This window comes from Oncorhynchus gorbuscha, linkage group LG13 (assembly GCF_021184085.1).
Source record: "Oncorhynchus gorbuscha isolate QuinsamMale2020 ecotype Even-year linkage group LG13, OgorEven_v1.0, whole genome shotgun sequence".
In the NCBI taxonomy this organism is placed as follows: Eukaryota; Metazoa; Chordata; class Actinopteri; order Salmoniformes; family Salmonidae; genus Oncorhynchus; species Oncorhynchus gorbuscha.
In genome coordinates this window covers 4,743,854-4,765,897 of record NC_060185.1, presented here as the reverse complement: position 1 = coordinate 4,765,897, position 22,044 = coordinate 4,743,854, and the positions used below count along the sequence as shown (strand labels likewise).

Sequence of the window (22,044 nt, the reverse complement as noted above, 5' to 3'; positions counted from 1 at the left end):
GGGTGACAATGTGGGAGCAGGGTGACAATGTGGGAGCAGGGTGACAATGTGGGAGCATGGGGGTGACAAAGTGGGAGCAGGGTGACAAAGTGGGAGCAGGGTGACAATGTGGGAGCAGGGTGACAAAGTGGGAGCATGGGGGGTGACAAAATGGGAGCAGGGTGACAAAGTGGGAGCAGGGTGACAATGTGGGAGCAGGGTGACAATGTGGGAGCAGGAGTGACAAAATGGGGGTTGGTTAATAAGTAACTCCTGGGTAGAGAGAGATGGGGGGTTGATTGAGTAACTCCTGGCTAGAGAGAGATGGGGGTTGATTGAGTAACTCCTGGCTAGAGAGAGATGGGGGTTGATTGAGTAACTCCTGGCTAGAGAGAGATGGGGGGTTGATTGAGTAACTCCTGGCTAGAGAGAGATGGGGGGTTGATTGAGTAACTCCTGGCTAGAGAGAGATGGGGGGTTGATTGAGTAACTCCTGGGTAGAGAGAGATGGGGGGTTGATTGAGTAACTCCTGGCTAGAGAGAGAGAAGGTAGACATGCTGTCCTGGGGCAACATGGTTCTCTTGCTCATCTAGAGAAGCAAGCACGGCCTTTGTCCCAAATGCACCCTCTTATGCCATAGTGCACTACTTGGTCCTAGTCATGCCCATAACCTCTGGGCTGTTCCACTTTCATGGTCTACTATTATAACACCATGATGTACAGTAGGCCTATATCACACTATTACTTACAGTAACACCTAATCCATGACGTTATCTGATTGGTCAAAAGGAAACCCACATTGACATTAAGTCTTCGTGCAGCATGGGGGGGGCCTGGTGCCGGCTTCCAACCTTACCCACTCTTTTGACCCCATAAATCCCCTCACTTCTGCACCCTAACCCTTGACCCCCTGCGACCTTTGCCCACTGCACCTTGAACTCTGTGCCCTCTCCGATGACATACAGGAAGCCTGCACTGCCTTATCGGAGCCACACCAACACAGCAATGTTGTTACCTAGCCGCATCATATTAACTGTCTTTCCCAACACTACACAGCAATGTTGTTACCTAGCGACGACATATTAGCTGTCTTTCCCAACACTACACAGCAATGTTGTTACCTAGCCACCTTATATTAACTGTCTTTCCCAACACTACACAGCAATGTTGTTACCTAGCGACGACATATTAACTGTCTTTCCCAACACTACACAGCAATGTTGTTACCTAGCGACGACATATTAACTGTCTTTCCCAACACCACACAGCAATGTTGTTACCTAGCGACCTTATATTAACTGTCTTTCCCAACACTACACAGCAATGTTGTTACCTAGCGACGACATATTAACTGTCTTTCCCAACACCACACAGCAATGTTGTTACCTAGCGACCTTATATTAACTGTCTATTCCAACACTACATAGCAATGTTGTTACCTAGCGACGACATATTAACTGTCTTTCCCAACACTACACAGCAATGTTGTTACCTAGCGACGACATATTAACTGTCTTTCCCAACACTACACAGCAATGTTGTTACCTAGCGACGACATATTAACTGTCTTTCCCAATACCACACAGCAATGTTGTTACCTAGCGACGACATACACTTCTCGCTCGACACAACTATTTTGTAGTCATTTGGCAGACACCCTTATCCAGAGCAACTTACAATCATGCATGTTTACCAACATGACAATACTACAATGTCTCCCAGTCCCGTCTCTAGTATACAGAGCAATGTTGTGTACAACCTACATTATACTACTGTATGTCTTTAAAAACGTCTTCTGGATCAGTGTCCCGTTCCCAGGACATAGACATATCTGATATTGGCAGAAAGCTTACATTCTTGTTAATCTAACTGCACTGTCCACTTTACAGTAGCTATTACAGTGAAATAATACCATGCTATTGTTTGAGGAGAGTGTTACAATTTGGGCTGTCTTGATACAACATTTTGAACAGAAATGCAATTGTTCATTGGATCAGTCTAAAACTTTGCACATACACTGCTAGTGGCCATGATCTAAATTGCACCTGGGATGGAATAATAAATTATGGCCTTTCTCTTGCATTTCAAAGATGATGGTACAAAAAATACAAAAGAACAGTTTGATTTTTCTTTGCATTATCTTTGTGTGATATTCTACTACATTCCTTTCACATTACCATAAATGTCAAAGTGTTTCCTTTCAAATGGTACCAAGAATATGCATATCCTTCCTACATACCTACACTACTGTCTGTCTTTAATAAACACCTGCATTACTCTACTGTCTGTCTTTAATGAACACCTACATTACTCTACTGTCTTTAATAAACACCTGCATTACTCTACTGTCTGTCTTTAATTAACACCTACATTACTCTACTGTCTTTAATAAACACCTACATTACTACACTGTCTGTCTTTAATAAACACCTACATTACTCTACTGTCTTTAATAAACACCTACATTACTCTACTGTCTTTAATCAACACCTACATTACTCTACTGTCTGTCTTTAATAAACACCTACATTACACTACACTGTCTTTAATACACACCTACATTACACTACACTGTCTTTAATACACACCTACATTACACTACTGTCTTTAATAAACACCTACATTACTCTACTGTCTGTCTTTAATACACACCTACATTACTCTACTGTCTGTCTTTAATAAACACCTACATTACTCTACTGTCTTTAATAAACACCTACATTACTCTACTGTCTTTAATAAACACCTACATTACACTACACTGTCTTTAATACACACCTACATTACACTGTCTTTAATACACACCTACATTACTACACTGTCTTTAATAAACACCTACATTACACTACACTGTCTTTAATAAACACCTACATTACTTTACTGTCTGACTTTAATACACACCTACATTACTACACTGTCTTTAATAAACACCTATATTACTCTACACTGTCTTTAATACACACCTACATTGCACCACACTGTCTGTCTTTAATAAACACCTACATTACTCTACTGTCTTTAATAAACACCTACATTACTACACTGTCTGTCTTTAATAAACACCTACATTACTCTACTGTCTTTAATAAACACCTACATTACTCTACCGTCTTTAATAAACACCTACATTACTCTACTGTCTTTAATAAACACCTACATTACTCTACTGTTTTTAATCAACACCTACATTACTCTACTGCCTGTCTTTAATAAACACCTACATTACACTACACTGTCTTTAATACACACCTACATTACACTACACTGTCTTTAATACACACCTACATTACACTACACTGCCTTTAATAAACACCTACATTACTCTACTGTCTTTAATAAACACCTACATTACTCTACTGTCTGTCTTTAATACACACCTACATTACTCTACTGTCTGTCTTTAATAAACACCTACATTACTCTACTGTCTTTAATAAACACCTACATTACTCTACTGTCTTTAATAAACACCTACATTACACTACACTGTCTTTAATACACACCTACATTACTCTACTGTCTTTAATACACACCTACATTACTACACTGTCTTTAATAAACACCTACATTACTCTACTGTCTTTAATACACACCTACATTACACTACACTGTCTTTAATACACACCTACATTACACTACACTGTCTTTAATAAACACCTACATTACTCTACTGTCTTTAATACACACCTACATTACTACACTGTCTTTTATAAACACCTACATTACTCTACTGTCTTTAATAAACACCTACATTACTACACTGTCTTTAATAAACACCTACATTACACTACACTGTCTTTAATAAACACCTACATTACTTTACTGTCTGTCTTTAATACACACCTACATTACTACACTGTCTTTAATAAACACCTACATTACTCTACACTGTCTTTAATACACACCTACATTGCACTACACTGTCTTTAATACACACCTACATTACTCTACTGTCTGTCTTTAATACACACCTACATTACACTACACTGTCTTTAATACACACCTACATTACACTACTGTCTTTAATAAACACCTACATTACTCTACTGTCTTTAATAAACACCTACATTACACTACTGTCTTTAATAAACACCTACATTACACTACTGTCTTTAATAAACACCTACATTACACTACTGTCTTTAATAAACACCTACATTACTCTACTGTCTGTCTTTAATAAACACCTACATTACTCTACTGTCTTTAATAAACATCTACATGACTCTACTGTCTTTAATAAACACCTACATTACACTACTGTCTTTAATAAACACCTACATTACTCTACTGTCTTTAATAAACACCTACATTACTCTACTGTCTTTAATAAACACCTACATTACTCTACTGTCTTTAATAAACACCTACTGTCTTTAATAAACTACATTGTCTGTCTTTAATAAACACCTACATTACACTACTGTCTTTAATAAACACCTACATTACTCTACTGTCTGTCTTTAATAAACACCTACATTACTATACTGTCTTTAATAAACACCTACATTACTCTACTGTCTTTAATAAATACCTACATTACTCTACTGTCTTTAATAAACACCTACATTACTCTACTGTCTGTCTTTAATAAACACCTACATTACTCTATTGTCTTTAATAAACACCTACATTACACTACTGTCTTTAATAAACACCTACATTACTCTACTGTCTGTCTTTAATAAACACCTACATTACTATACTGTCTTTAATAAACACCTACATTACTCTACTGTCTTTAATAAATACCTACATTACTCTACTGTCTTTAATAAACACCTACATTACTCTACTGTCTGTCTTTAATAAACACCTACATTACTCTATTGTCTTTAATAAACACCTACATTACTCTACTGTCTTTAATAAACACCTACATGACTCTACTGTCTTTAATAAACACCTACATTACTCTACTGTCTGTCTTTAATAAACACCTACATTACTATACTGTCTTTAATAAACACCTACATTACTCTACTGTCTGTCTTTAATAAACACCTACATTACTCTACTGTCTGTCTTTAATAAACACCTACATTACTCTACTGTCTTTAATAAACACCTACATTACTCTACTGTCTTTAATACACACCTACATTACTCTACTGTCTGTCTTTAATAAACACCTACATTACTCTACTGTCTGTCTTTAATAAACACCTACATTACTCTACTGTCTTTAATAAACACCTACATTACTCTACTGTCTGTCTTTAATAAACACCTACATTACTCTACTGTCTTTAATAAACACCTACATTACTCTACTGTCTTTAATAAACACCTACATTACTCTACTGTCTTTAATAAACACCTACATTACTCTACTGTCTGTCTTTAATAAACACCTACATTACTCTACTGTCTTTAATAAACACCTACATTACTCTACTGTCTTTAATAAACACCTACATTACTCTACTGTCTGTCTTTAATAAACGCCTACATTACTCTACTTTCTTTAATAAACACCTACATTACTCTACTGTCTTTAATAAACACCTACATTACTCTACTGTCTGTATTTAATAAACACCTACATTACTCTACTGTCTTTAATAAACACCTACATTACTCTACTGTCTTTAATAAACACCTACATTACTCTACTGTCTGTCTTTAATAAACACCTACATTAATCTACTGTCTTTAATAAACACCTACATTACTCTACTGTCTTTAATAAACACCTACATTACTCTACTGTCTGTCTTTAATAAACACCTACATTACTCTACTGTCTTTAATAAACACCTACATTACCCTACTGTCTGTCTTTAATAAACACCTACATTACTCTACTGTCTTTAATAAACACCTACATTACTCTACTCTGTCTCTCCTCTCTTGACTGGATGGAACTGTTTACCAATACTCAGTTTGAAATCTACTGTCTCTAATCTGCAATGTTGTTTAGCTAAATGATATCATTACACTACTCTGTCTCCCATCTCTACCGTCTCTCTACACTGAAATATCTACCTACTCTACTCTGTCTCTCTACACTGAAATATCTACCTACTCTACTCTGTCTCTCTACACTGAAATATCTACCTACTCTACTCTGTCTCTCTACACTGAAATATCTACCTACTCTACTCTGTCTCTCTACACTGAAATATCTACCTACTCTACTCTGTCTCTCTACACTGAAATATCTACCTACTCTACTCTGTCTCTCTACACTGAAATATCTACCTACTCTACTCTGTCTCTCTACACTGCAATGTTGTTTACTACATGACACAGTTCTGTCCACAGAACTGGAAAAACTACAAGGTGTTCTCTCACAGTCAGTCACTAGTCTATAGCTGTTGAACTAGATGTTTTGGATAATTAGCTGCACAGTGATTGTCTGTATGCTATATGCTTGGCTTAAAGTGACTGATTGTATTATATTATCTTATTTTGGTTATAAAAGAAGAATCTATTTTGAAAACCTCTTTTATAAACCCATTATCCATTGTGTGTGAATATAATCGACAACAACAACAAAAAGAGCTCCAGCTGTCGTCTACTGTTGCCTAGTGATGTTACATTTCCGGAACTGAGAAAATTCTATCTTGGTGTTGACACAAAACGGTTTCCTTTTTTAGTTTTGTAACAATATCTTTCACATGAATATTCAACTTTTGCATTTTTTTTTATTATTGTTTTTTATTTCCGGCAAGCGGTGATTAGTGACATAAAACACCCGATTCCCGTGTCAGTGCATTGTCTTGTACGGGACGATATACAATAAAGTGCCTACTATGAGTTTAGGATTTAAAAATCTCCTCAGGCACACACAGTATACTGTATACTCACAAACACTTCTTAGACCCGCCTGTTTTCAGATACATACACAATACAAAATATCAAAACTAACATCACTGAGATACACAAAGCATTCCATAGCCTGATATTTCTCAAGTTTAATGAAATCGAGGCCATGGTAATAAAGTTATCGCAGCCATGAAAACACATTCATTGGTAGCTACATGTTACACTCTGTTAAGAGTCCTGTTCTCTCTCTCTCTCTCTCTCTCTCTCTCTCTCTCTCTCTCTCTCTCTCTCTCTCTCTCTCTCTCTCTCTCCCTCTCTCTCTCTCTCTCTCTCTCTCTCTCTCTCTCTCTCTCTCTCTCTCTCTCCCTCTCTTTCTCTCTCTCTTTCTCATTCTCTCTCTCTCTCTCTCTCTCTCTCATTCTCTCATTCTCTCTCTCTCTTTCTCATTCTCATTCTCTCTCTCGTTCTCGTTCTCGTTCTCATTCTCATTCTCATTCTCATTCTCTCTCTCTCTCTCGTTCTCTTCTCTCTCTCTCTCTCTCTCTCTCTCTCTCTCTCTCTCTCTCTCTCTCGTTCTCATTCTCTCTCTCACTCTCGTTCTCTCTCTCTCGTTCTCATTCTCTCTCTCTCTCTCTCTCTGTCTCTCTCTCTCTCTCTCTCTCTCTCTCTCTCTCTCTCTCTCTCTCTCTCTCTCTCTCTCTCTCTCTCTCTCTCACCAGTGATCACAATCCATTCCAAATCATATTTTTCTGAAGTTTAATAACTTCTGTCTGGCACAATTATTGTGCAAAAACAGTTCTAATTCCACAAGGGGATGTTAGTTAGTTATATTAAATTAACATATTAACTAACAGGGGATCAAATAAGACAACCTGTATACTGTAGACTGTCTGGTACATATAGCATGGACAGTCACAGGGGCTTGGTCCATGTTGCAGCCCTGAGATAAACACTGAAATCCTATACGTATGTCCTCTTTCCTTGCTGGTGCCTCAGCCCTCCTCCTCCAAGCCCCTTCCAATGTCTCCAATGTCTCCCAGAGGCTTGCTGATAATCCATTGTGTTTGATGTTAATCCATTGTGTTTGATGTTAATCCATTGCGTGTGTAATGTCTGTATGTGTATTTGCATGTATCAATTAAATTCACAAGTCTTAAGTCCAGACCTACAGATAGATAGAACCATTTAGAGACCCTGTGTGCTGCTGCTAGCAACCAGCCAGCCAGTCAGTTAACCAGTCAACCAGCCAGCCAGTCAGTTAACCAGTCAACCAGCCAGCCAGTCAGTTAACCAGTCAACCAGCCAGCCAGTCAGTTAACCAGTCAACCAGCCAGCCAGTCCGTTAACCAGTCAACCAGCCAGCCAGTCAGTTAACCAGTCAACCAGCCAGCCAGTCAGTTAACCAGTCAACCAGCCAGCCAGTCCGTTAACCAGTCAACCAGCCAGCCAGTCAGTTAACCAGTCAACCAGCCAGCCAGTCTCCACATCCCTATTGTCTGGTGGAGCCAGACAGACAGACAAACAGCCAGCCAACCAGCCATCCAGTCAGCCAGTCAGTCAACCAGCCAGTCAGCTAACCAGTCAACCAGCCAGCCAGTCCGTTAACCAGTCAACCAGCCAGCCAGTCCGTTAACCAGTCAACCAGCCAGCCAGTCTCCACATCCCTATTGTCTGGTGGAGCCAGACAGACAGACAACCAACCAGCCAACCAGCCATCCAGTCAGCCAGTAAGCCTGCCATACAGCCAGCCAGTCAGCTAACCAGTCAACCAGCCATCCAGTCAGCCAGTAAGCATGCCATACAGCCAGCCAGTCAGCTAACCAGTCAACCAGCCAGTCAGCTAACCAGTCAACCAGCCATCCAGTCAGCCAGTAAGCCTGCCATACAGCCAGCCAGTCAGTTAACCAGTCAACCAGCCAGCCAGTCAGTTAACCAGTCAACCAGCCAGTCAGCCCGTAAGCCTGCCATTCAGCCAGCCAGTCAGTTAACCAGTCAACCAGCCATCCAGTCAGTTAACCAGTCAACCAGCCATCCAGTCAGCCAGTAAGCCTGCCATACAGCCAGCCAGTCAGCTAACCAGTCAACCAGCCATCCAGTCAGCCAGTAAGCATGCCATACAGCCAGCCAGTCAGCTAACCAGTCAACCAGCCAGTCAGCTAACCAGTCAACCAGCCATCCAGTCAGCCAGTAAGCCTGCCATTCAGCCAGTCAGTTAACTAGTCAACCAGCCAGTCAGCTAACCAGTCAACCAACCAGTCAGCTAACCAGTCAACCAGCCATCCAGTCAGCCAGTAAGCCTGCCATTCAGCCAGTCAGTTAACTAGTCAACCAACCAGTCAGCTAACCAGTCAACCAGCCAGTCAGCTAACCAGTCAACCAGCCAGTCAACCAGCCAGTCAGCTAACCAGTCAACCAGCCATCCAGTCAGCCAGTAAGCCTGCCATACAGCCAGTCAGTCAGCTAACCAGTCAACCAGCCAGCCAGTCAGTCCCTCCACACCCCCCAGTGTCACACAGAAGACTCTGTGTTGTTAAACACCTTGTCTTTCAGTGTCCTCAGGCTGCAGTGGAAGTTGGCGCTGGTCTCACTCTGCAGTGCCTCAGAGAACTTAATATCGTACGTCTGGCTGATCGTGGACTTCCTCTTGATAGAGTTCTGGATGGTCTCCGAGGTAAAGTAGTAGATGATCGGGTCAAAACAGCAGTTAGACACAGCAATACAGAGAGCGATGGGATAGATAGTTCGGACCACGGTCTCTGAAGCGCAGCCCTTCAGCGTCCCAGTTCGAACCAGGGCATAGAAGACTAGGTTGACGTTATAAGGGATGAAACAGAAGCAGAAGATGAAGAGATGAACCACGATCATTCGAAGGATCTTGGTTTTGTTGAGTTTCCCCCCACGGCTGATGGTCTGGGGTCTCCTCAGGGTCTGGAGTACCATGACGGAACATACCACGTTGAGGAGCAAGGGGATCAGGAAACCCACCGTCTCGATGAAGATCACCACCTTGGAGAGGTGGGACTTCCACTGAGTGGATGAGAAGTTCTCGAAACAGAACCGTGCGGTGGAGTGGTTGTGGTGTGGCGATGTGGTCTCCAGTTTAAACCCTGTCGGTAGACTCCCTGCCAACACCAGAACCCAGACCGCCACGCACACCATCTTAGCGTTCCTCTTTGTTCTCAACGCCCGTGACCTGAGCGGGTGAACGATGGCCAGGAACCGATCCACACTAATACAAGTGAGGAATAGAATACTCCCGTACATATTGGTATAAAATAATGAGACGGAGAGCTTGCAGAGTATCCCGCCGAACGGCCAGTCCTGGTTAAGGAAGTAGAAGACCCTGAGAGGCAGTGTGAAGACGAAGAGAAGGTCCGACACCACTAGGTTGATCATGTAGGTCGTCGTCTCGTTCCTCAACTTGAGAGTACAGGTGAATATATACATGGCTGCCATGTTAGTGATCAACCCCACAATGAACACCAGGCTGAACACGGTGCTGTAGAGAGGATACTTAAAACCATCATTCTTGGTGCAGTTGGAACCGCCTGAGGAGACGGAGGAGTTGAGGTGGTGCAGCAGAGGAGTGACGCTCGATCTGATAATCTCACCAAGACCGTATTTCATCAGGGTGAAGTTGTCTGTCGACATGGCCAGTGGGATCAGGGTGGTATTGTTCATGTTGTTGAGGAAGCAAGGGAACACTGAGGGGGGGGGGTGGTGTCGGTGGTTTGGGAGAGGGGGGGGGTGGGGTGTGTAACAACTATACAAGGAAAGTATTTCACTCAATTCTTGGTCCCCAATCCGCCACGAATGTCCAGCGAGGCACAACACAAAGGCAGAACACAAAACGCCTCTAAACCGTGTAAACTCTTGAACAAACCGTTAAAACACCAAAGTTTTCATTCCAAAATCTCCAGGATCACTGTGTTTCCTACCCCATTTTGTTGACATGTTGTTGACGTTGGAAGAGGACCCCTTCCTTCCCCATAGGACTGGGGATCCGCGCTGCAGCTTCCACCTACCTCCCCTCCCCCTGTCCCCTGCCGGCAGGACTCCCCGAGGCTGCAGGACTAACTGGCTGAGACAGAGAGCTGTACTTACTCAGACAGCAGCCAGCCACTCAGGCAGCCACAAAAAAATTTTTAAAATGTTTTACTACGCTCAGAATAAGTCCTGTAACCGTTCTCCGGTCCAAGTCCTCGCAGAGAAGAAAGCTTAAATATAATATAATAATTCACTTGTGGAGAGTTCTTTATAGTAATATATATAATAATATATTATAATAATATAGTAACCCTTCTCCTCTTTTCTTGTTGAAATGTTTATCAATACAGTCCACGATCCTCCTTTGTCCTCTTTGTTTGAAAATGATCCAGGCTTTCCACCCTCGTTGTCCTGTCGTGAAGCAGTTGACGGTGTCTCTGTGCTGGTGTCACTCTAAAGTTAAACCGCCGTGTTTGCTTTGTCCTGAGCGTAGAGTGGAGACCGAGAGAATGTACGGTCCTCCCTCAGTCCTCCGTGTGGGTGTGTGTGTGTGTGAGTGAGTGAGTGAGAGAGAGAGAGACTCTGTTTCTCTTCAAGGTCTATTTCCTGCCCTCTCCTCTGTCTGTCTCTCTCTCTCTCTCTATTTTTCTCTCTCCCCTCTGTTTTTGTCTGTGACAGCCTCAAGGGTATTGTACAGCTCACACATGCAGCTTGTGGTATACGAACACTTACTTCTCTTCCTGCCTGCCTGCCTGCCTACCTGCCTGCCTGCCTGCCTGCCTGCCTGCCTGCCTGCCTGCCTGCCTGCCTGCCTGCCTGCCTGCCTGCCTGCCTGCCTGCCTGCCTGCCTGCCCTGCCCTGCCCTGCCCTGCCCTGCCCTGCCTGCCTGCCTGCCTGCCTGCCTGCCTGCCTGCCTGCCTGCCTGCCTGCCTGCCTGCCTGCCTGCCTACCCTGCCCTGCCCTGCCCTGCCCTGCCCTGCCCTGCCCTGCCCTGCCCTGCCCTGCCCTGCCCTGCCTGACTACCCTGCCCTGCCTGCCTGCCTGCCTGCCTGCCTGCCTGCCTGCCTGCCTGCCTGCCTGCCTGCCCCTCCCTCCCTCCCTCCCTCCTTGCAGACAGTTATTTTGTGGTCTAAGAGGAGAGGATAGGCAGTTGTTTAGCTCCTCCCCCCTCTTCTCTTTGTCTGTTGACTGTGTGTGTGTGTGCGTGTGTGTGTGTGTGTGTGGGGGGGGCGCTCCATTTAACCCTTTCCGTGTCCCTTACTCCCTATAGTTAGACCTTGTTCCAAAGGGGGACTAAATATGGAATAGGGTGTCATTTGGGACAGACAGAGTTTAGACAGGTCCAGTGGGAAGTATTGAGTTGAACAGTTCCGTTGTTTAGTGACAGGGTGAGTTTGGGCAGCTGTACTTCTCATTAAGAGGCTGTGTTGTATTCTGAAAGGACCTTTAACACTGAGGGGGAATAAACAACTATTCACTGCTGCTTTAGATGCCTTAGTCAGTCAACAAGAGGTCAGGGCTCTCTCTCCCTCTCTCACTGTCTCTCTCTCTCGCTCTCTCTCCCTCTCTCTCCTCTCTCTCTCCTCTCTCTCTCTTCCTCTCTCTCTCCTCTCTCTCTCTCTTCCTCTCTGTCTCTCTGTCTCTCTCTCTCTCTCTCTCTCTCTCTCTCTCTCTCTCTCTCTCTCTTCTCTCTCTCTCCCTCTCTCTCTTCTCTCTCCCTCTCTCTCCATCTCTCTCTCTCTTCTCTCTCCCTCCCTCTCTCTCTCTCTCATCTCTCCTCTCTCTCTCTCTCCTCTCTCTCCCTCTCTCTCTTCCTCTCTCCCTCTCTCTCCTCTCTCTCTGTCTCTCTCTCTCCTCTATCTCTCTTCTCTCTCCCTCCCTCTCTCTCTCTCTCTCTCTCTCCCTCTCTCTCTCCCTCTCTCTCTTCCTCTCTCTCTCCCTCTCTCTCTTCCTCTCTCCCCTCTCTCTCCCTCTCTCTCCTCTCTCTGTCTCTCTCTCAATTCAATTAAATTCAATTGACTTTATTGACATGGCAAGTTCATTATTACTTACACTGTCAAAGTATACATATCGAAAAAAAAATATATATATATATATATATATATATATATTTATATATAAATAAATGGCAATAATATTAGTAGTAGTGGACATGGGATTACCATTAACAACAACTACAACAACAATATTAATGAGAACAACAATACATTAAAGCAATGGTAGTAGACCAGTGTCAACATGACTGAGAAGACACATGACCTGGCAGTAGACCAGTGTCAACATGACTGAGAAGACACATGACCTGGTAGTAGACCAGTGTCAACATGACTGAGAAGACACATGACCTGGTAGTAGACCAGTGTCAACATGACTGAGAAGACACATGACCTGGTAGTAGACCAGTGTCAACATGACTGAGAAGACACATGACCTGGTAGTAGACCAGTGTCAACATGACTGAGAAGACACATGACCTAGTAGTAGACCAGTGTCAACATGACTGAGAAGACACATGACCTGGTAGTAGACCAGTGTCAACATGACTGAGAAGACACATGACCTGGTAGTAGACCAGTGTCAACATGACTGAGAAGACACATGACCTGGTAGTAGACCAGTGTCAACATGACTGAGAAGACACATGACCTGGTAGTAGATCAGTCTCAACATGACTGAGAAGACACATTACCTGGTAGTAGACCAGTCTCAACATGACTGAGAAGACACATGACCTGGTAGTAGATCAGTCTCAACATGACTGAGAAGACACATGACCTGGTAGTAGACCAGTGTCAACATGACTGAGAAGACACATGACCTGGTAGTAGACCAGTGTCAACATGACTGAGAAGACACATGACCTGGTAGTAGACCAGTGTCAACATGATTGAGAAGACACATGACCTGGTAGTAGACCAGTGTCAACATGACTGAGAAGACACATGACCTGGTAGTAGACCAGCGTCAACATGACTGAGAAGACACATGACCTGGTAGTAGACCAGCGTCAACATGACTGAGAAGACACATGACCTGGTAGTAGACCAGTGTCAACATGACTGAGAAGACACATGACCTGGTAGTAGACCAGTGTCAACATGACTGAGAAGACACATGACCTGGTAGTAGACCAGTGTCAACATGACTGAGAAGACACATGACCTGGTAGTAGACCAGTGTCAACATGACTGAGAAGACACATGACCTGGTAGTAGACCAGCGTCAACATGACTGAGAAGACACATGACCTGGTAGTAGACCAGTGTCAACATGACTGAGAAGACACATGACCTGGTAGTAGACCAGTGTCAACATGACTGAGAAGACACATGACCTGGTAGTAGATCAGTCTCAACATGACTGAGAAGACACATTACCTGGTAGTAGACCAGTCTCAACATGACTGAGAAGACACATGACCTGGTAGTAGACCAGTCTCAACATGACTGAGAAGACACATGACCTGGTAGTAGATCAGTGTCAACCTGACTGAGAAGACACATGACCTGGTAGTAGATCAGTCTCAACATGACTGAGAAGACACATGACATGGTATGAAAGACAAAACAAAGCAAGATGGGAAATATTATTGACACTACATGGCACTTTTCACTGGCTGTCCCTCAGGTTTTGGCAGGAGGACACACATTTGGCTGCCAAAACTGCACATTTTGGCTTTTCACCCAATAAATATTAGATTTTTTCTTCATATTTTATAGTTTCAAATTCTTTGTATTGAATCATAATTTTGGGAAAGAAATATTCTCTTAGGTCTGAGTATTTGTCACAGTGTAGTAGGACATGCAGCTAGCTCCGTCTCTACCTCTCCTCTGTAGCAGAGTGAGCACACTCTCTCCTCTCTCTCTCTTTCTCTCTGTCTCTCTCTTCTGTCTCCCTCTCTGTCTCTCTCTCCTCTGTCTCCCTCTCTGTCTCTCTCTCTCTGTCTCTCTCTCCTCTGTCTCTCTCTCTCTCTGTCTCCCTCTCTGTCTCTCTGTCCTCTGTCTCCCTCTCTGTCTCTCTCTCTGTCTCTCTCTCTCCTCTCTCTCTTTCTCTCTGTCTCTCTCTCTTCTGTCTCCCTCTCTGTCTCTCTCTCCTCTGTCTCTCTCTCCTCTGTCTCCCTCTCCTCTGTCTCTCTCTCTCTCTCTCTGTCTCCCTCTCTGTCTCTCTCTCTGTCTCTCTCTCTCTCTCTCTCTCTCTGTCTCTCTCTCTCTCTCTCTGTCTCTCTCCTCTCAATTCAATTCAATTCAATTCAAGGGTCTTTATTGGCATGGGAAACATGTGTTAACATTGCCAAAGCAAGTGAGGTAGATAATATACAAAAGTGAAATAAACAAATACAAATGTCATATTAAATATATATATTTACAATGGTGTTTGTTCTTCACTGGTTGCCCTTTTCTCGTGGCAACAGGTCACAAATCTTGCTGCTGTGATGTCACACTGTGGAATTTCACCCAGTAGATATGGGAGTTTATCAAAATTGGATTTGTTTTCGAATTCTTTGTGGATCTGTGTAATCTGAGGGAAATATGTCTCTCTAATATAATACATTGGGCAGGAGGTTAGGAAGTCTCTCTCCTCTCTCTCTGTCTCTCTCTGTCTCTCTCTCTCTCTCTCTCTCTCTCTCTCTCTCTCTCTCTCTCTCTCTCTCTCTCTCTCTCTCTCTCTCTCTCTCATAAATTCAAAGGGCTTTATTGGCATGGGGGAAACATATGTTTACATTGCCAAAGCAAGTGAAATAGATAATAAACTAAAGTTAAATAAACAATAAAAAATGTACAGTAAACATTACACACTGTCTTAAAGAAGTTTTAAAAAAGCACTGCTCTGTCCATCTCTCTCTCTCTCTCTCTCTCTCTCTCTCTCTCTCTCTCTCTCTCTCTCTCTCTCTCTCTCTCTCTCTCTCGCTCTCTCTCTCTCCTCCCTCCCTCCCTCCCTCCCTCCCCTCCCTCCCTCCCTCCCCCCCTCCCTCCCTCCCTCCCTCCCTCCCTCCCTCCCTTTCTCCCTCCCTCCCCTCTCTCCCTCCCTCTCTCTCTCTTTCTCTCTCTCTCTCCCCCTCTCTCTCTCTCCCCCTCCCTCCCTCCCTCTCTGTCCCTCCCTCCCTCCCCCTCCCTCCCTGCTTCTCTCTCTCCCTCCCTCTCTCCCTCCCTGCTTCTCTCTCTCCCTCCCTCTCTCCCTCCCTGCTTCTCTCTCTCCCTCCCTCTCTCGCTCGCTCTCTCTCCCTCCCTCCCTCCCTGCTTCTCTCTCCCTCCCTCCCTCCCTCCCTCTCCCTCCCTTTCTCTCTCCCTCCCTTTCTCTCTCCCTCCCTCCCTCTCTTTCTGTCTCCCTCCCTCCCTCTCTCTCTCTTTCTCTCTCTCTCTCCCCCTCCCTCCCTCTCCCTCCCTCCCTCCCTCCCTCCCTCCCTCCCTCCCTCCCTCCCTGCTTCTCTCTCTCCCTCCCTCCCTCCTCTCTGTCCCTCCCTCCCTCCCTCTCCCTCCCTCCCTCCCTCCCTCCCTCCCCTCCCTCCCTCCCTGCTTCCCTCCCTCCCTCCCTCCCTCTCTGTCCCTCCCTCCCTCTCTGTCCCTCCCTCCCTCCCTCCCTGCTTCTCTCTCTCCCTCCCTCTCTCTGTCCCTCCCTCCCTCTCCCTCCCTGCTTCTCTCCCTCTCTGTCCCTCCCTCCCTGCTTCTCTCTCTCCCTCCCTCCCTCCCTCCCTTCCTCTCTTCCTTCCTCCCTCCCTCTCTTCCTCCCTCCCCCCCTCTCCCTCCCTCCTTTAGCAGACTCTTTAATCCAAAGCGATTTACGCCATGACCGTGTGTTTTTGCCATTCAACCGGTGTGTTCAGGTGAGACAGAGACAGGAGGGCAGAGCAGGTCAACGTAGGTGTGGTACTAATCCTCTGGAACTTCATTTAAATCCAAACCCAGAATTCAGTTGAATTTATAAGTGATTCTCTTCATTGTTCTGTGTTATTTCGCTAGATATCCTATTCATTTATAACCGTTTCCTAATTCCAAATTCAATGGTTATTGATGAAAGTGATGTGTCATTTTTTTAAAGATTCTCAGCATTTCACAACAGTGAGATGGGGATGCCGTTGGGCTAATGGGTTGTTGACACTGATCATCAGTACTTTGCAACGTGTTAGAACAGTTTGAATGGGCACAGCGTTTATCACACTTTTTTTTTTTTTTTTTTTATTAAAAAATTAAAACGCCAATCCTAGGATTGGACACCATTTGAACTACTATCATTGCATCATTCGTAAAAATAAAATAAAAAACACAACAAGCACCTGAACCGAAGATTGGATTCTCACTTCGCTTTGCCACCTTTAAATCTAATTCCTCATTCTTTGGAGAAATGTACTTTTACACCACATGACTTTGCAGCACAGCAAACCCCAAATTTCGACAAAACAAATATAGGACAGCGAGACAATGTTTATGACCACTGTCTCTTTCTTCACCTCCAGCCGGTCACGACAAACACCGTCAAGGTCGCAAAGAAATGTTTTACAAAAACATGGGACCATTGTCCTCGGAGCAAAAAAAAAGGACAAAAACTTTCCACTCAGCACATTAAAAAACCAGCGCTTCACATGCGATTCAGTCAATGTGTGGTTGTGGCTAAGCACAAACATGTGGTAAGTAATCCCAGAACCGTTAAACCTTCCCACAATGCCAGGAAACAGCCAACTGCCTCCAGGCCCCAAGGCCAAGGCATTCAGTCTTCAAATATGAAGACAAAACAAAAACATCAAGTCAGAATGTGAAATCATTATGTCATGTGATCAATGCTATGTACGGTGTGAGGTGAGGGACAAAGGGCAACTTTAATAGATGGACACGGCTGTATAATCTGGTGCAAAAGTGTAGTAGTTAGACAGTATCCTGGTGTTGTAGTTAGACAGTATCCTGGTGTTGTAGTTAGACAGTATCCTGGTGTTGTAGTTAGACAGTATCCTGGTGTTGTAGTTGTCTCAGGCTGGTGTTGTAGTTAGACAGTATCCTGGTGTTGTAGTTGTCTCAGGCTGGTGTTGTAGTTAGACAGTATCCTGGTGTTGTAGTTAGACAGTATCCTGGTGTAGTAGTTAGACAGTATCCTGGTGTAGTAGTTAGACAGTATCCTGGTGTTGTAGTTAGACAGTATCCTGGTGTTGTAGTTAGACAGTATCCTGGTGTTGTAGTTGTCTCAGGCTGGTGTTGTAGTTAGACAGTATCCTGGTGTTGTAGTTAGACAGTATCCTGGTGTTGTAGTTAGACAGTATCCTGGTGTTGTAGTTGTCTCAGGCTGGTGTTGTAGTTAGACAGTATCCTGGTGTTGTAGTTAGACAGTATCCTGGTGTTGTAGTTAGACAGTATCCTGGTATTGTAGTTGTCTCAGGCTGGTGTAGTAGTTAGACAGTATCCTGGTGTAGTAGTTAGACAGTATCCTGGTGTTGTAGTAGTTAGACAGTATCCTGGTGTTGTAGTTGTCTCAGGCTGGTGTTAGTAGTTAGACAGTATCCTGGTGTAGTAGTTAGACAGTATCCTGGTGTTGTAGTTAGACAGTATCCTGGTGTTGTAGTTAGACAGTATCCTGGTGTTGTAGTTAGACAGTATCCTGGTGTTGTAGTTAGACAGTATCCTGGTGTTGTAGTTAGACAGTATCCTGGTGTTGTAGTTAGACAGTATCCTGGTGTTGTAGTTAGACAGTATCCTGGTGTTGTAGTTAGACAGTATCCTGGTGTTGTAGTTAGACAGTATCCTGGTGTTGTAGTTAGACAGTATCCTGGTGTTGTAGTTAGACAGTATCCTGGTGTTGTAGTTAGACAGTATCCTGGTGTTGTAGTTAGACAGTATCCTGGTGTTGTAGTTAGACAGTATCCTGGTCTGAACATTCAGTTGACTCAGCCTGGTGTTGTAGTTAGACAGTATCCTGGTGTTGTAGTTAGACAGTATCCTGGTGTAGTAGTTAGACAGTATCCTGGTGTAGTAGTTAGACAGTATCCTGGTGTTGAACATTAAGTTGACTCAGCCTGGTGTTGTAGTTAGACAGTATCCTGGTGTTGTAGTTAGACAGTATCCTGGTGTTGTAGTTAGACAGTATCCTGGTGTTGTAGTTAGACAGTATCCTGGTGTTGTAGTTAGACAGTATCCTGGTGTTGTAGTTAGACAGTATCCTGGTGTTGTAGTTGTCTCAGGCTGGTGTAGTAGTTAGACAGTATCCTGGTGTTGTAGTTAGACAGTATCCTGGTGTTGTAGTTAGACAGTATCCTGGTGTTGTAGTTAGACAGTATCCTGGTGTTGTAGTTAGACAGTATCCTGGTGTTGTAGTTAGACAGTATCCTGGTGTTGTAGTTAGACAGTATCCTGGTGTTGTAGTTGACAGTCATCCTGGTGTTGTAGTTAGACAGTATCCTGGTGTTGTAGTTAGACAGTATCCTGGTGTTGTAGTTAGACAGTATCCTGGTGTTGTAGTTGTCTCAGGCTGGTGTTGTAGTTAGACAGTATCCTGGTGTAGTAGTTAGACAGTATCCTGGTGTTGTAGTTAGACAGTATCCTGGTGTTGTAGTTAGACAGTATCCTGGTGTTGTAGTTAGACAGTATCCTGTGTGTAGTTGTCTCTGGCTGGTGTTGTAGTTAGACAGTATCCTGGTGTTGTAGTTAGACAGTATCCTGGTGTTGTAGTTAGACAGTATCCTGGTGTTGTAGTTAGACAGTATCCTGGTGTTGTAGTTAGACAGTATCCTGGTGTTGTAGTTAGACAGTATCCTGGTGTTGTAGTTAGACATCCTGGTGTTGTATCCTGGTGTTGTAGTTAGACAGTATCCTGGTGTTGTAGTTAGACAGTATCCTGGTGTTGTAGTTAGACAGTATCCTGGTGTAGTAGTTAGACAGTATCCTGGTGTAGTAGTTAGACAGTATCCTGGTGTTGTAGTTAGACAGTATCCTGGTGTTGTAGTTAGACAGTATCCTGGTGTTGTAGTTAGACAGTATCCTGGTGTAGTAGTTAGACAGTATCCAGGTGTTGTAGTTAGACAGTATCCTGGTGTTGTAGTTAGACAGTATCCTGGTGTTGTAGTTAGACAGTATCCTGGTGGTAGTTAGACAGTTGTCTGGTGTTGTAGTTCAGTATCCTGGTGTTGTAGTTAGACAGTATCCTGGTGTTGTAGTTGTCTCAGCCTGGTGTAGTAGTTAGACAGTATCCTGGTGTTGTAGTTAGACAGTATCCTGGTGTTGTAGTTAGACAGTATCCTGGTGTTGTAGTTAGACAGTATCCTGGTGTTGTAGTTAGTTAGTTCTCACAGTATCCAGTATCCTGGTGTTGTAGTTAGACAGTATCCTGGTGTTGTAGTTGTCCTGGTGTAGTAGGCTGGTGTAGTAGTTAGACAGTATCCTGGTGTTGTAGTTAGACAGTATCCTGGTGTTGTAGTTAGACAGTATCTTGGTGTTGTAGTTGTCTCAGGCTGGTGTTGTAGTTAGACAGTATCCTGGTGTTGTAGTTGTCTCAGGCTGGTGTTGTAGTTAGACAGTATCCTGGTGTAGTAGTTAGACAGTATCCTGGTGTTGTAGTTAGACAGTATCCTGGTGTTGTAGTTAGACAGTATCCTGGTGTTGTAGTTAGACAGTATCCTGGTGTTGTAGTTAGACAGTATCCTGGTGTTGTAGTTAGACAGTATCCTGGTGTTGTAGTTAGACAGTATCCTGGTGTTGTAGTTAGACAGTATCCTGGTGTTGTAGTTAGACAGTATCCTGGTGTTGTAGTTGTCTCTGGCTGGTGTTGTAGTTAGACAGTATCCTGGTGTTGTAGTTAGACAGTATCCTGGTGTTGTAGTTAGACAGTATCCTGGTGTTGTAGTTAGACAGTATCCTGGTGTTGTAGTTAGACAGTATCCTGGTGTTGTAGTTAGACAGTATCCTGGTGTTGTAGTTAGACAGTATCCTGGTGTTGTAGTTAGACAGTATCCTGGTGTTGTAGTTAGACAGTATCCTGGTGTTGTAGTTGTCAGTATCCTGGTGTTGTAGTTAGACAGTATCCTGGTGTTGTAGTTAGACAGTATCCTGGTGTTGTAGTTAGACAGTATCCTGGTGTAGTAGTTAGACAGTATCCTGGTGTAGTAGTTAGACAGTATCCTGGTGTTGTAGTTAGACAGTATCCTGGTGTTGTAGTTAGACAGTATCCTGGTGTTGTAGTTGTCTCAGGCTGGTGTTGTAGTTAGACAGTATCCTGGTGTTGTAGTTGTCTCAGCCTGGTGTAGTAGTTAGACAGTATCCTGGTGTTGTAGTTAGACAGTATCCTGGTGTTGTAGTTAGACAGTATCCTGGTGTTGTAGTTAGACAGTATCCTGGTGTTGTAGTTAGACAGTATCCTGGTGTAGTAGTTAGACAGTATCCTGGTGTTGTAGTTGTCTCAGGCTGGTGTAGTAGTTAGACAGTATCCTGGTGTTGTAGTTAGACAGTATCCTGGTGTAGTAGTTAGACAGTATCTTGGTGTTGTAGTTGTCTCAGGCTGGTGTTGTAGTTAGACAGTATCCTGGTGTTGTAGTTGTCTCAGGCTGGTGTTGTAGTTAGACAGTATCCTGGTGTAGTAGTTAGACAGTATCCTGGTGTTGTAGTTAGACAGTATCCTGGTGTTGTAGTTAGACAGTATCCTGGTGTTGTAGTTAGACAGTATCCTGGTGTTGTAGTTAGACAGTATCCTGGTGTAGTAGTTAGACAGTATCCTGGTGTTGTAGTTAGACAGTATCCTGGTGTTGTAGTTAGACAGTATCCTGTCTCATCCTGTTGTAGTTAGACAGTATCCTGGTGTTGTAGTTAGACAGTATCCTGGTGTTGTAGTTAGACAGTATCCTGGTGTTGTAGTTAGACAGTATCCTGGTGTTGTAGTTAGACAGTATCCTGGTGTTGTAGTTAGACAGTATCCTGGTGTTGTAGTTAGACAGTATCCTGGTGTTGTAGTTAGACAGTATCCTGGTGTTGTAGTTGGACAGTATCCTGGTGTTGTAGTTAGACAGTATCCTGGTGTTGTAGTTAGACAGTATCCTGGTGTTGTAGTTAGACAGTATCCTGGTGTTGTAGTTAGACAGTATCCTGGTGTTGTAGTTAGACAGTATCCTGGTGTTGTAGTTAGACAGTATCCTGGTGTTGTAGTTAGACAGTATCCTGGTGTTGTAGTTAGACAGTATCCTGGTGTTGTAGTTAGACAGTATCCTGGTGTTGTAGTTAGACAGTATCCTGGTGTTGTAGTTAGACAGTATCCTGGTGTTGTAGTTAGACAGTATCCTGGTGTTGTAGTTAGACAGTATCCTGGTGTTGTAGTTAGACAGTATCCTGGTGTTGTAGTTA

The 22,044-nt window shown here is 43.6% G+C and overlaps 1 protein-coding gene and 1 long non-coding RNA gene across 2 annotated transcripts; both read right to left on the bottom strand.

Moving 5' to 3' along the window:
• Positions 1–3,393: 3,393 nt before the first annotated feature.
• On the bottom strand, positions 3,394–6,044 carry LOC123993866. Its single transcript, XR_006831528.1, has 3 exons — positions 5,019–6,044; positions 4,391–4,984; positions 3,394–4,347 (listed from the first exon to the last, which is right to left on the bottom strand). It is a non-coding gene; the product is annotated as an uncharacterized LOC123993866 (long non-coding RNA).
• A 3,096-nt stretch (positions 6,045–9,140) lies between these two features.
• Positions 9,141–11,520, bottom strand: lpar6a (lysophosphatidic acid receptor 6a). The gene is made up of 2 exons (XM_046296326.1): positions 9,225–11,520; positions 9,141–9,192 (listed from the first exon to the last, which is right to left on the bottom strand). The coding sequence occupies exon 1, from the start codon at positions 10,430–10,432 to the stop codon at positions 9,260–9,262; it is 1,173 nt and encodes a 390-aa protein (XP_046152282.1). The 5' UTR covers positions 10,433–11,520; the 3' UTR covers positions 9,141–9,192; positions 9,225–9,259.
• Between the last annotated feature and the right edge of the window lie 10,524 nt (positions 11,521–22,044).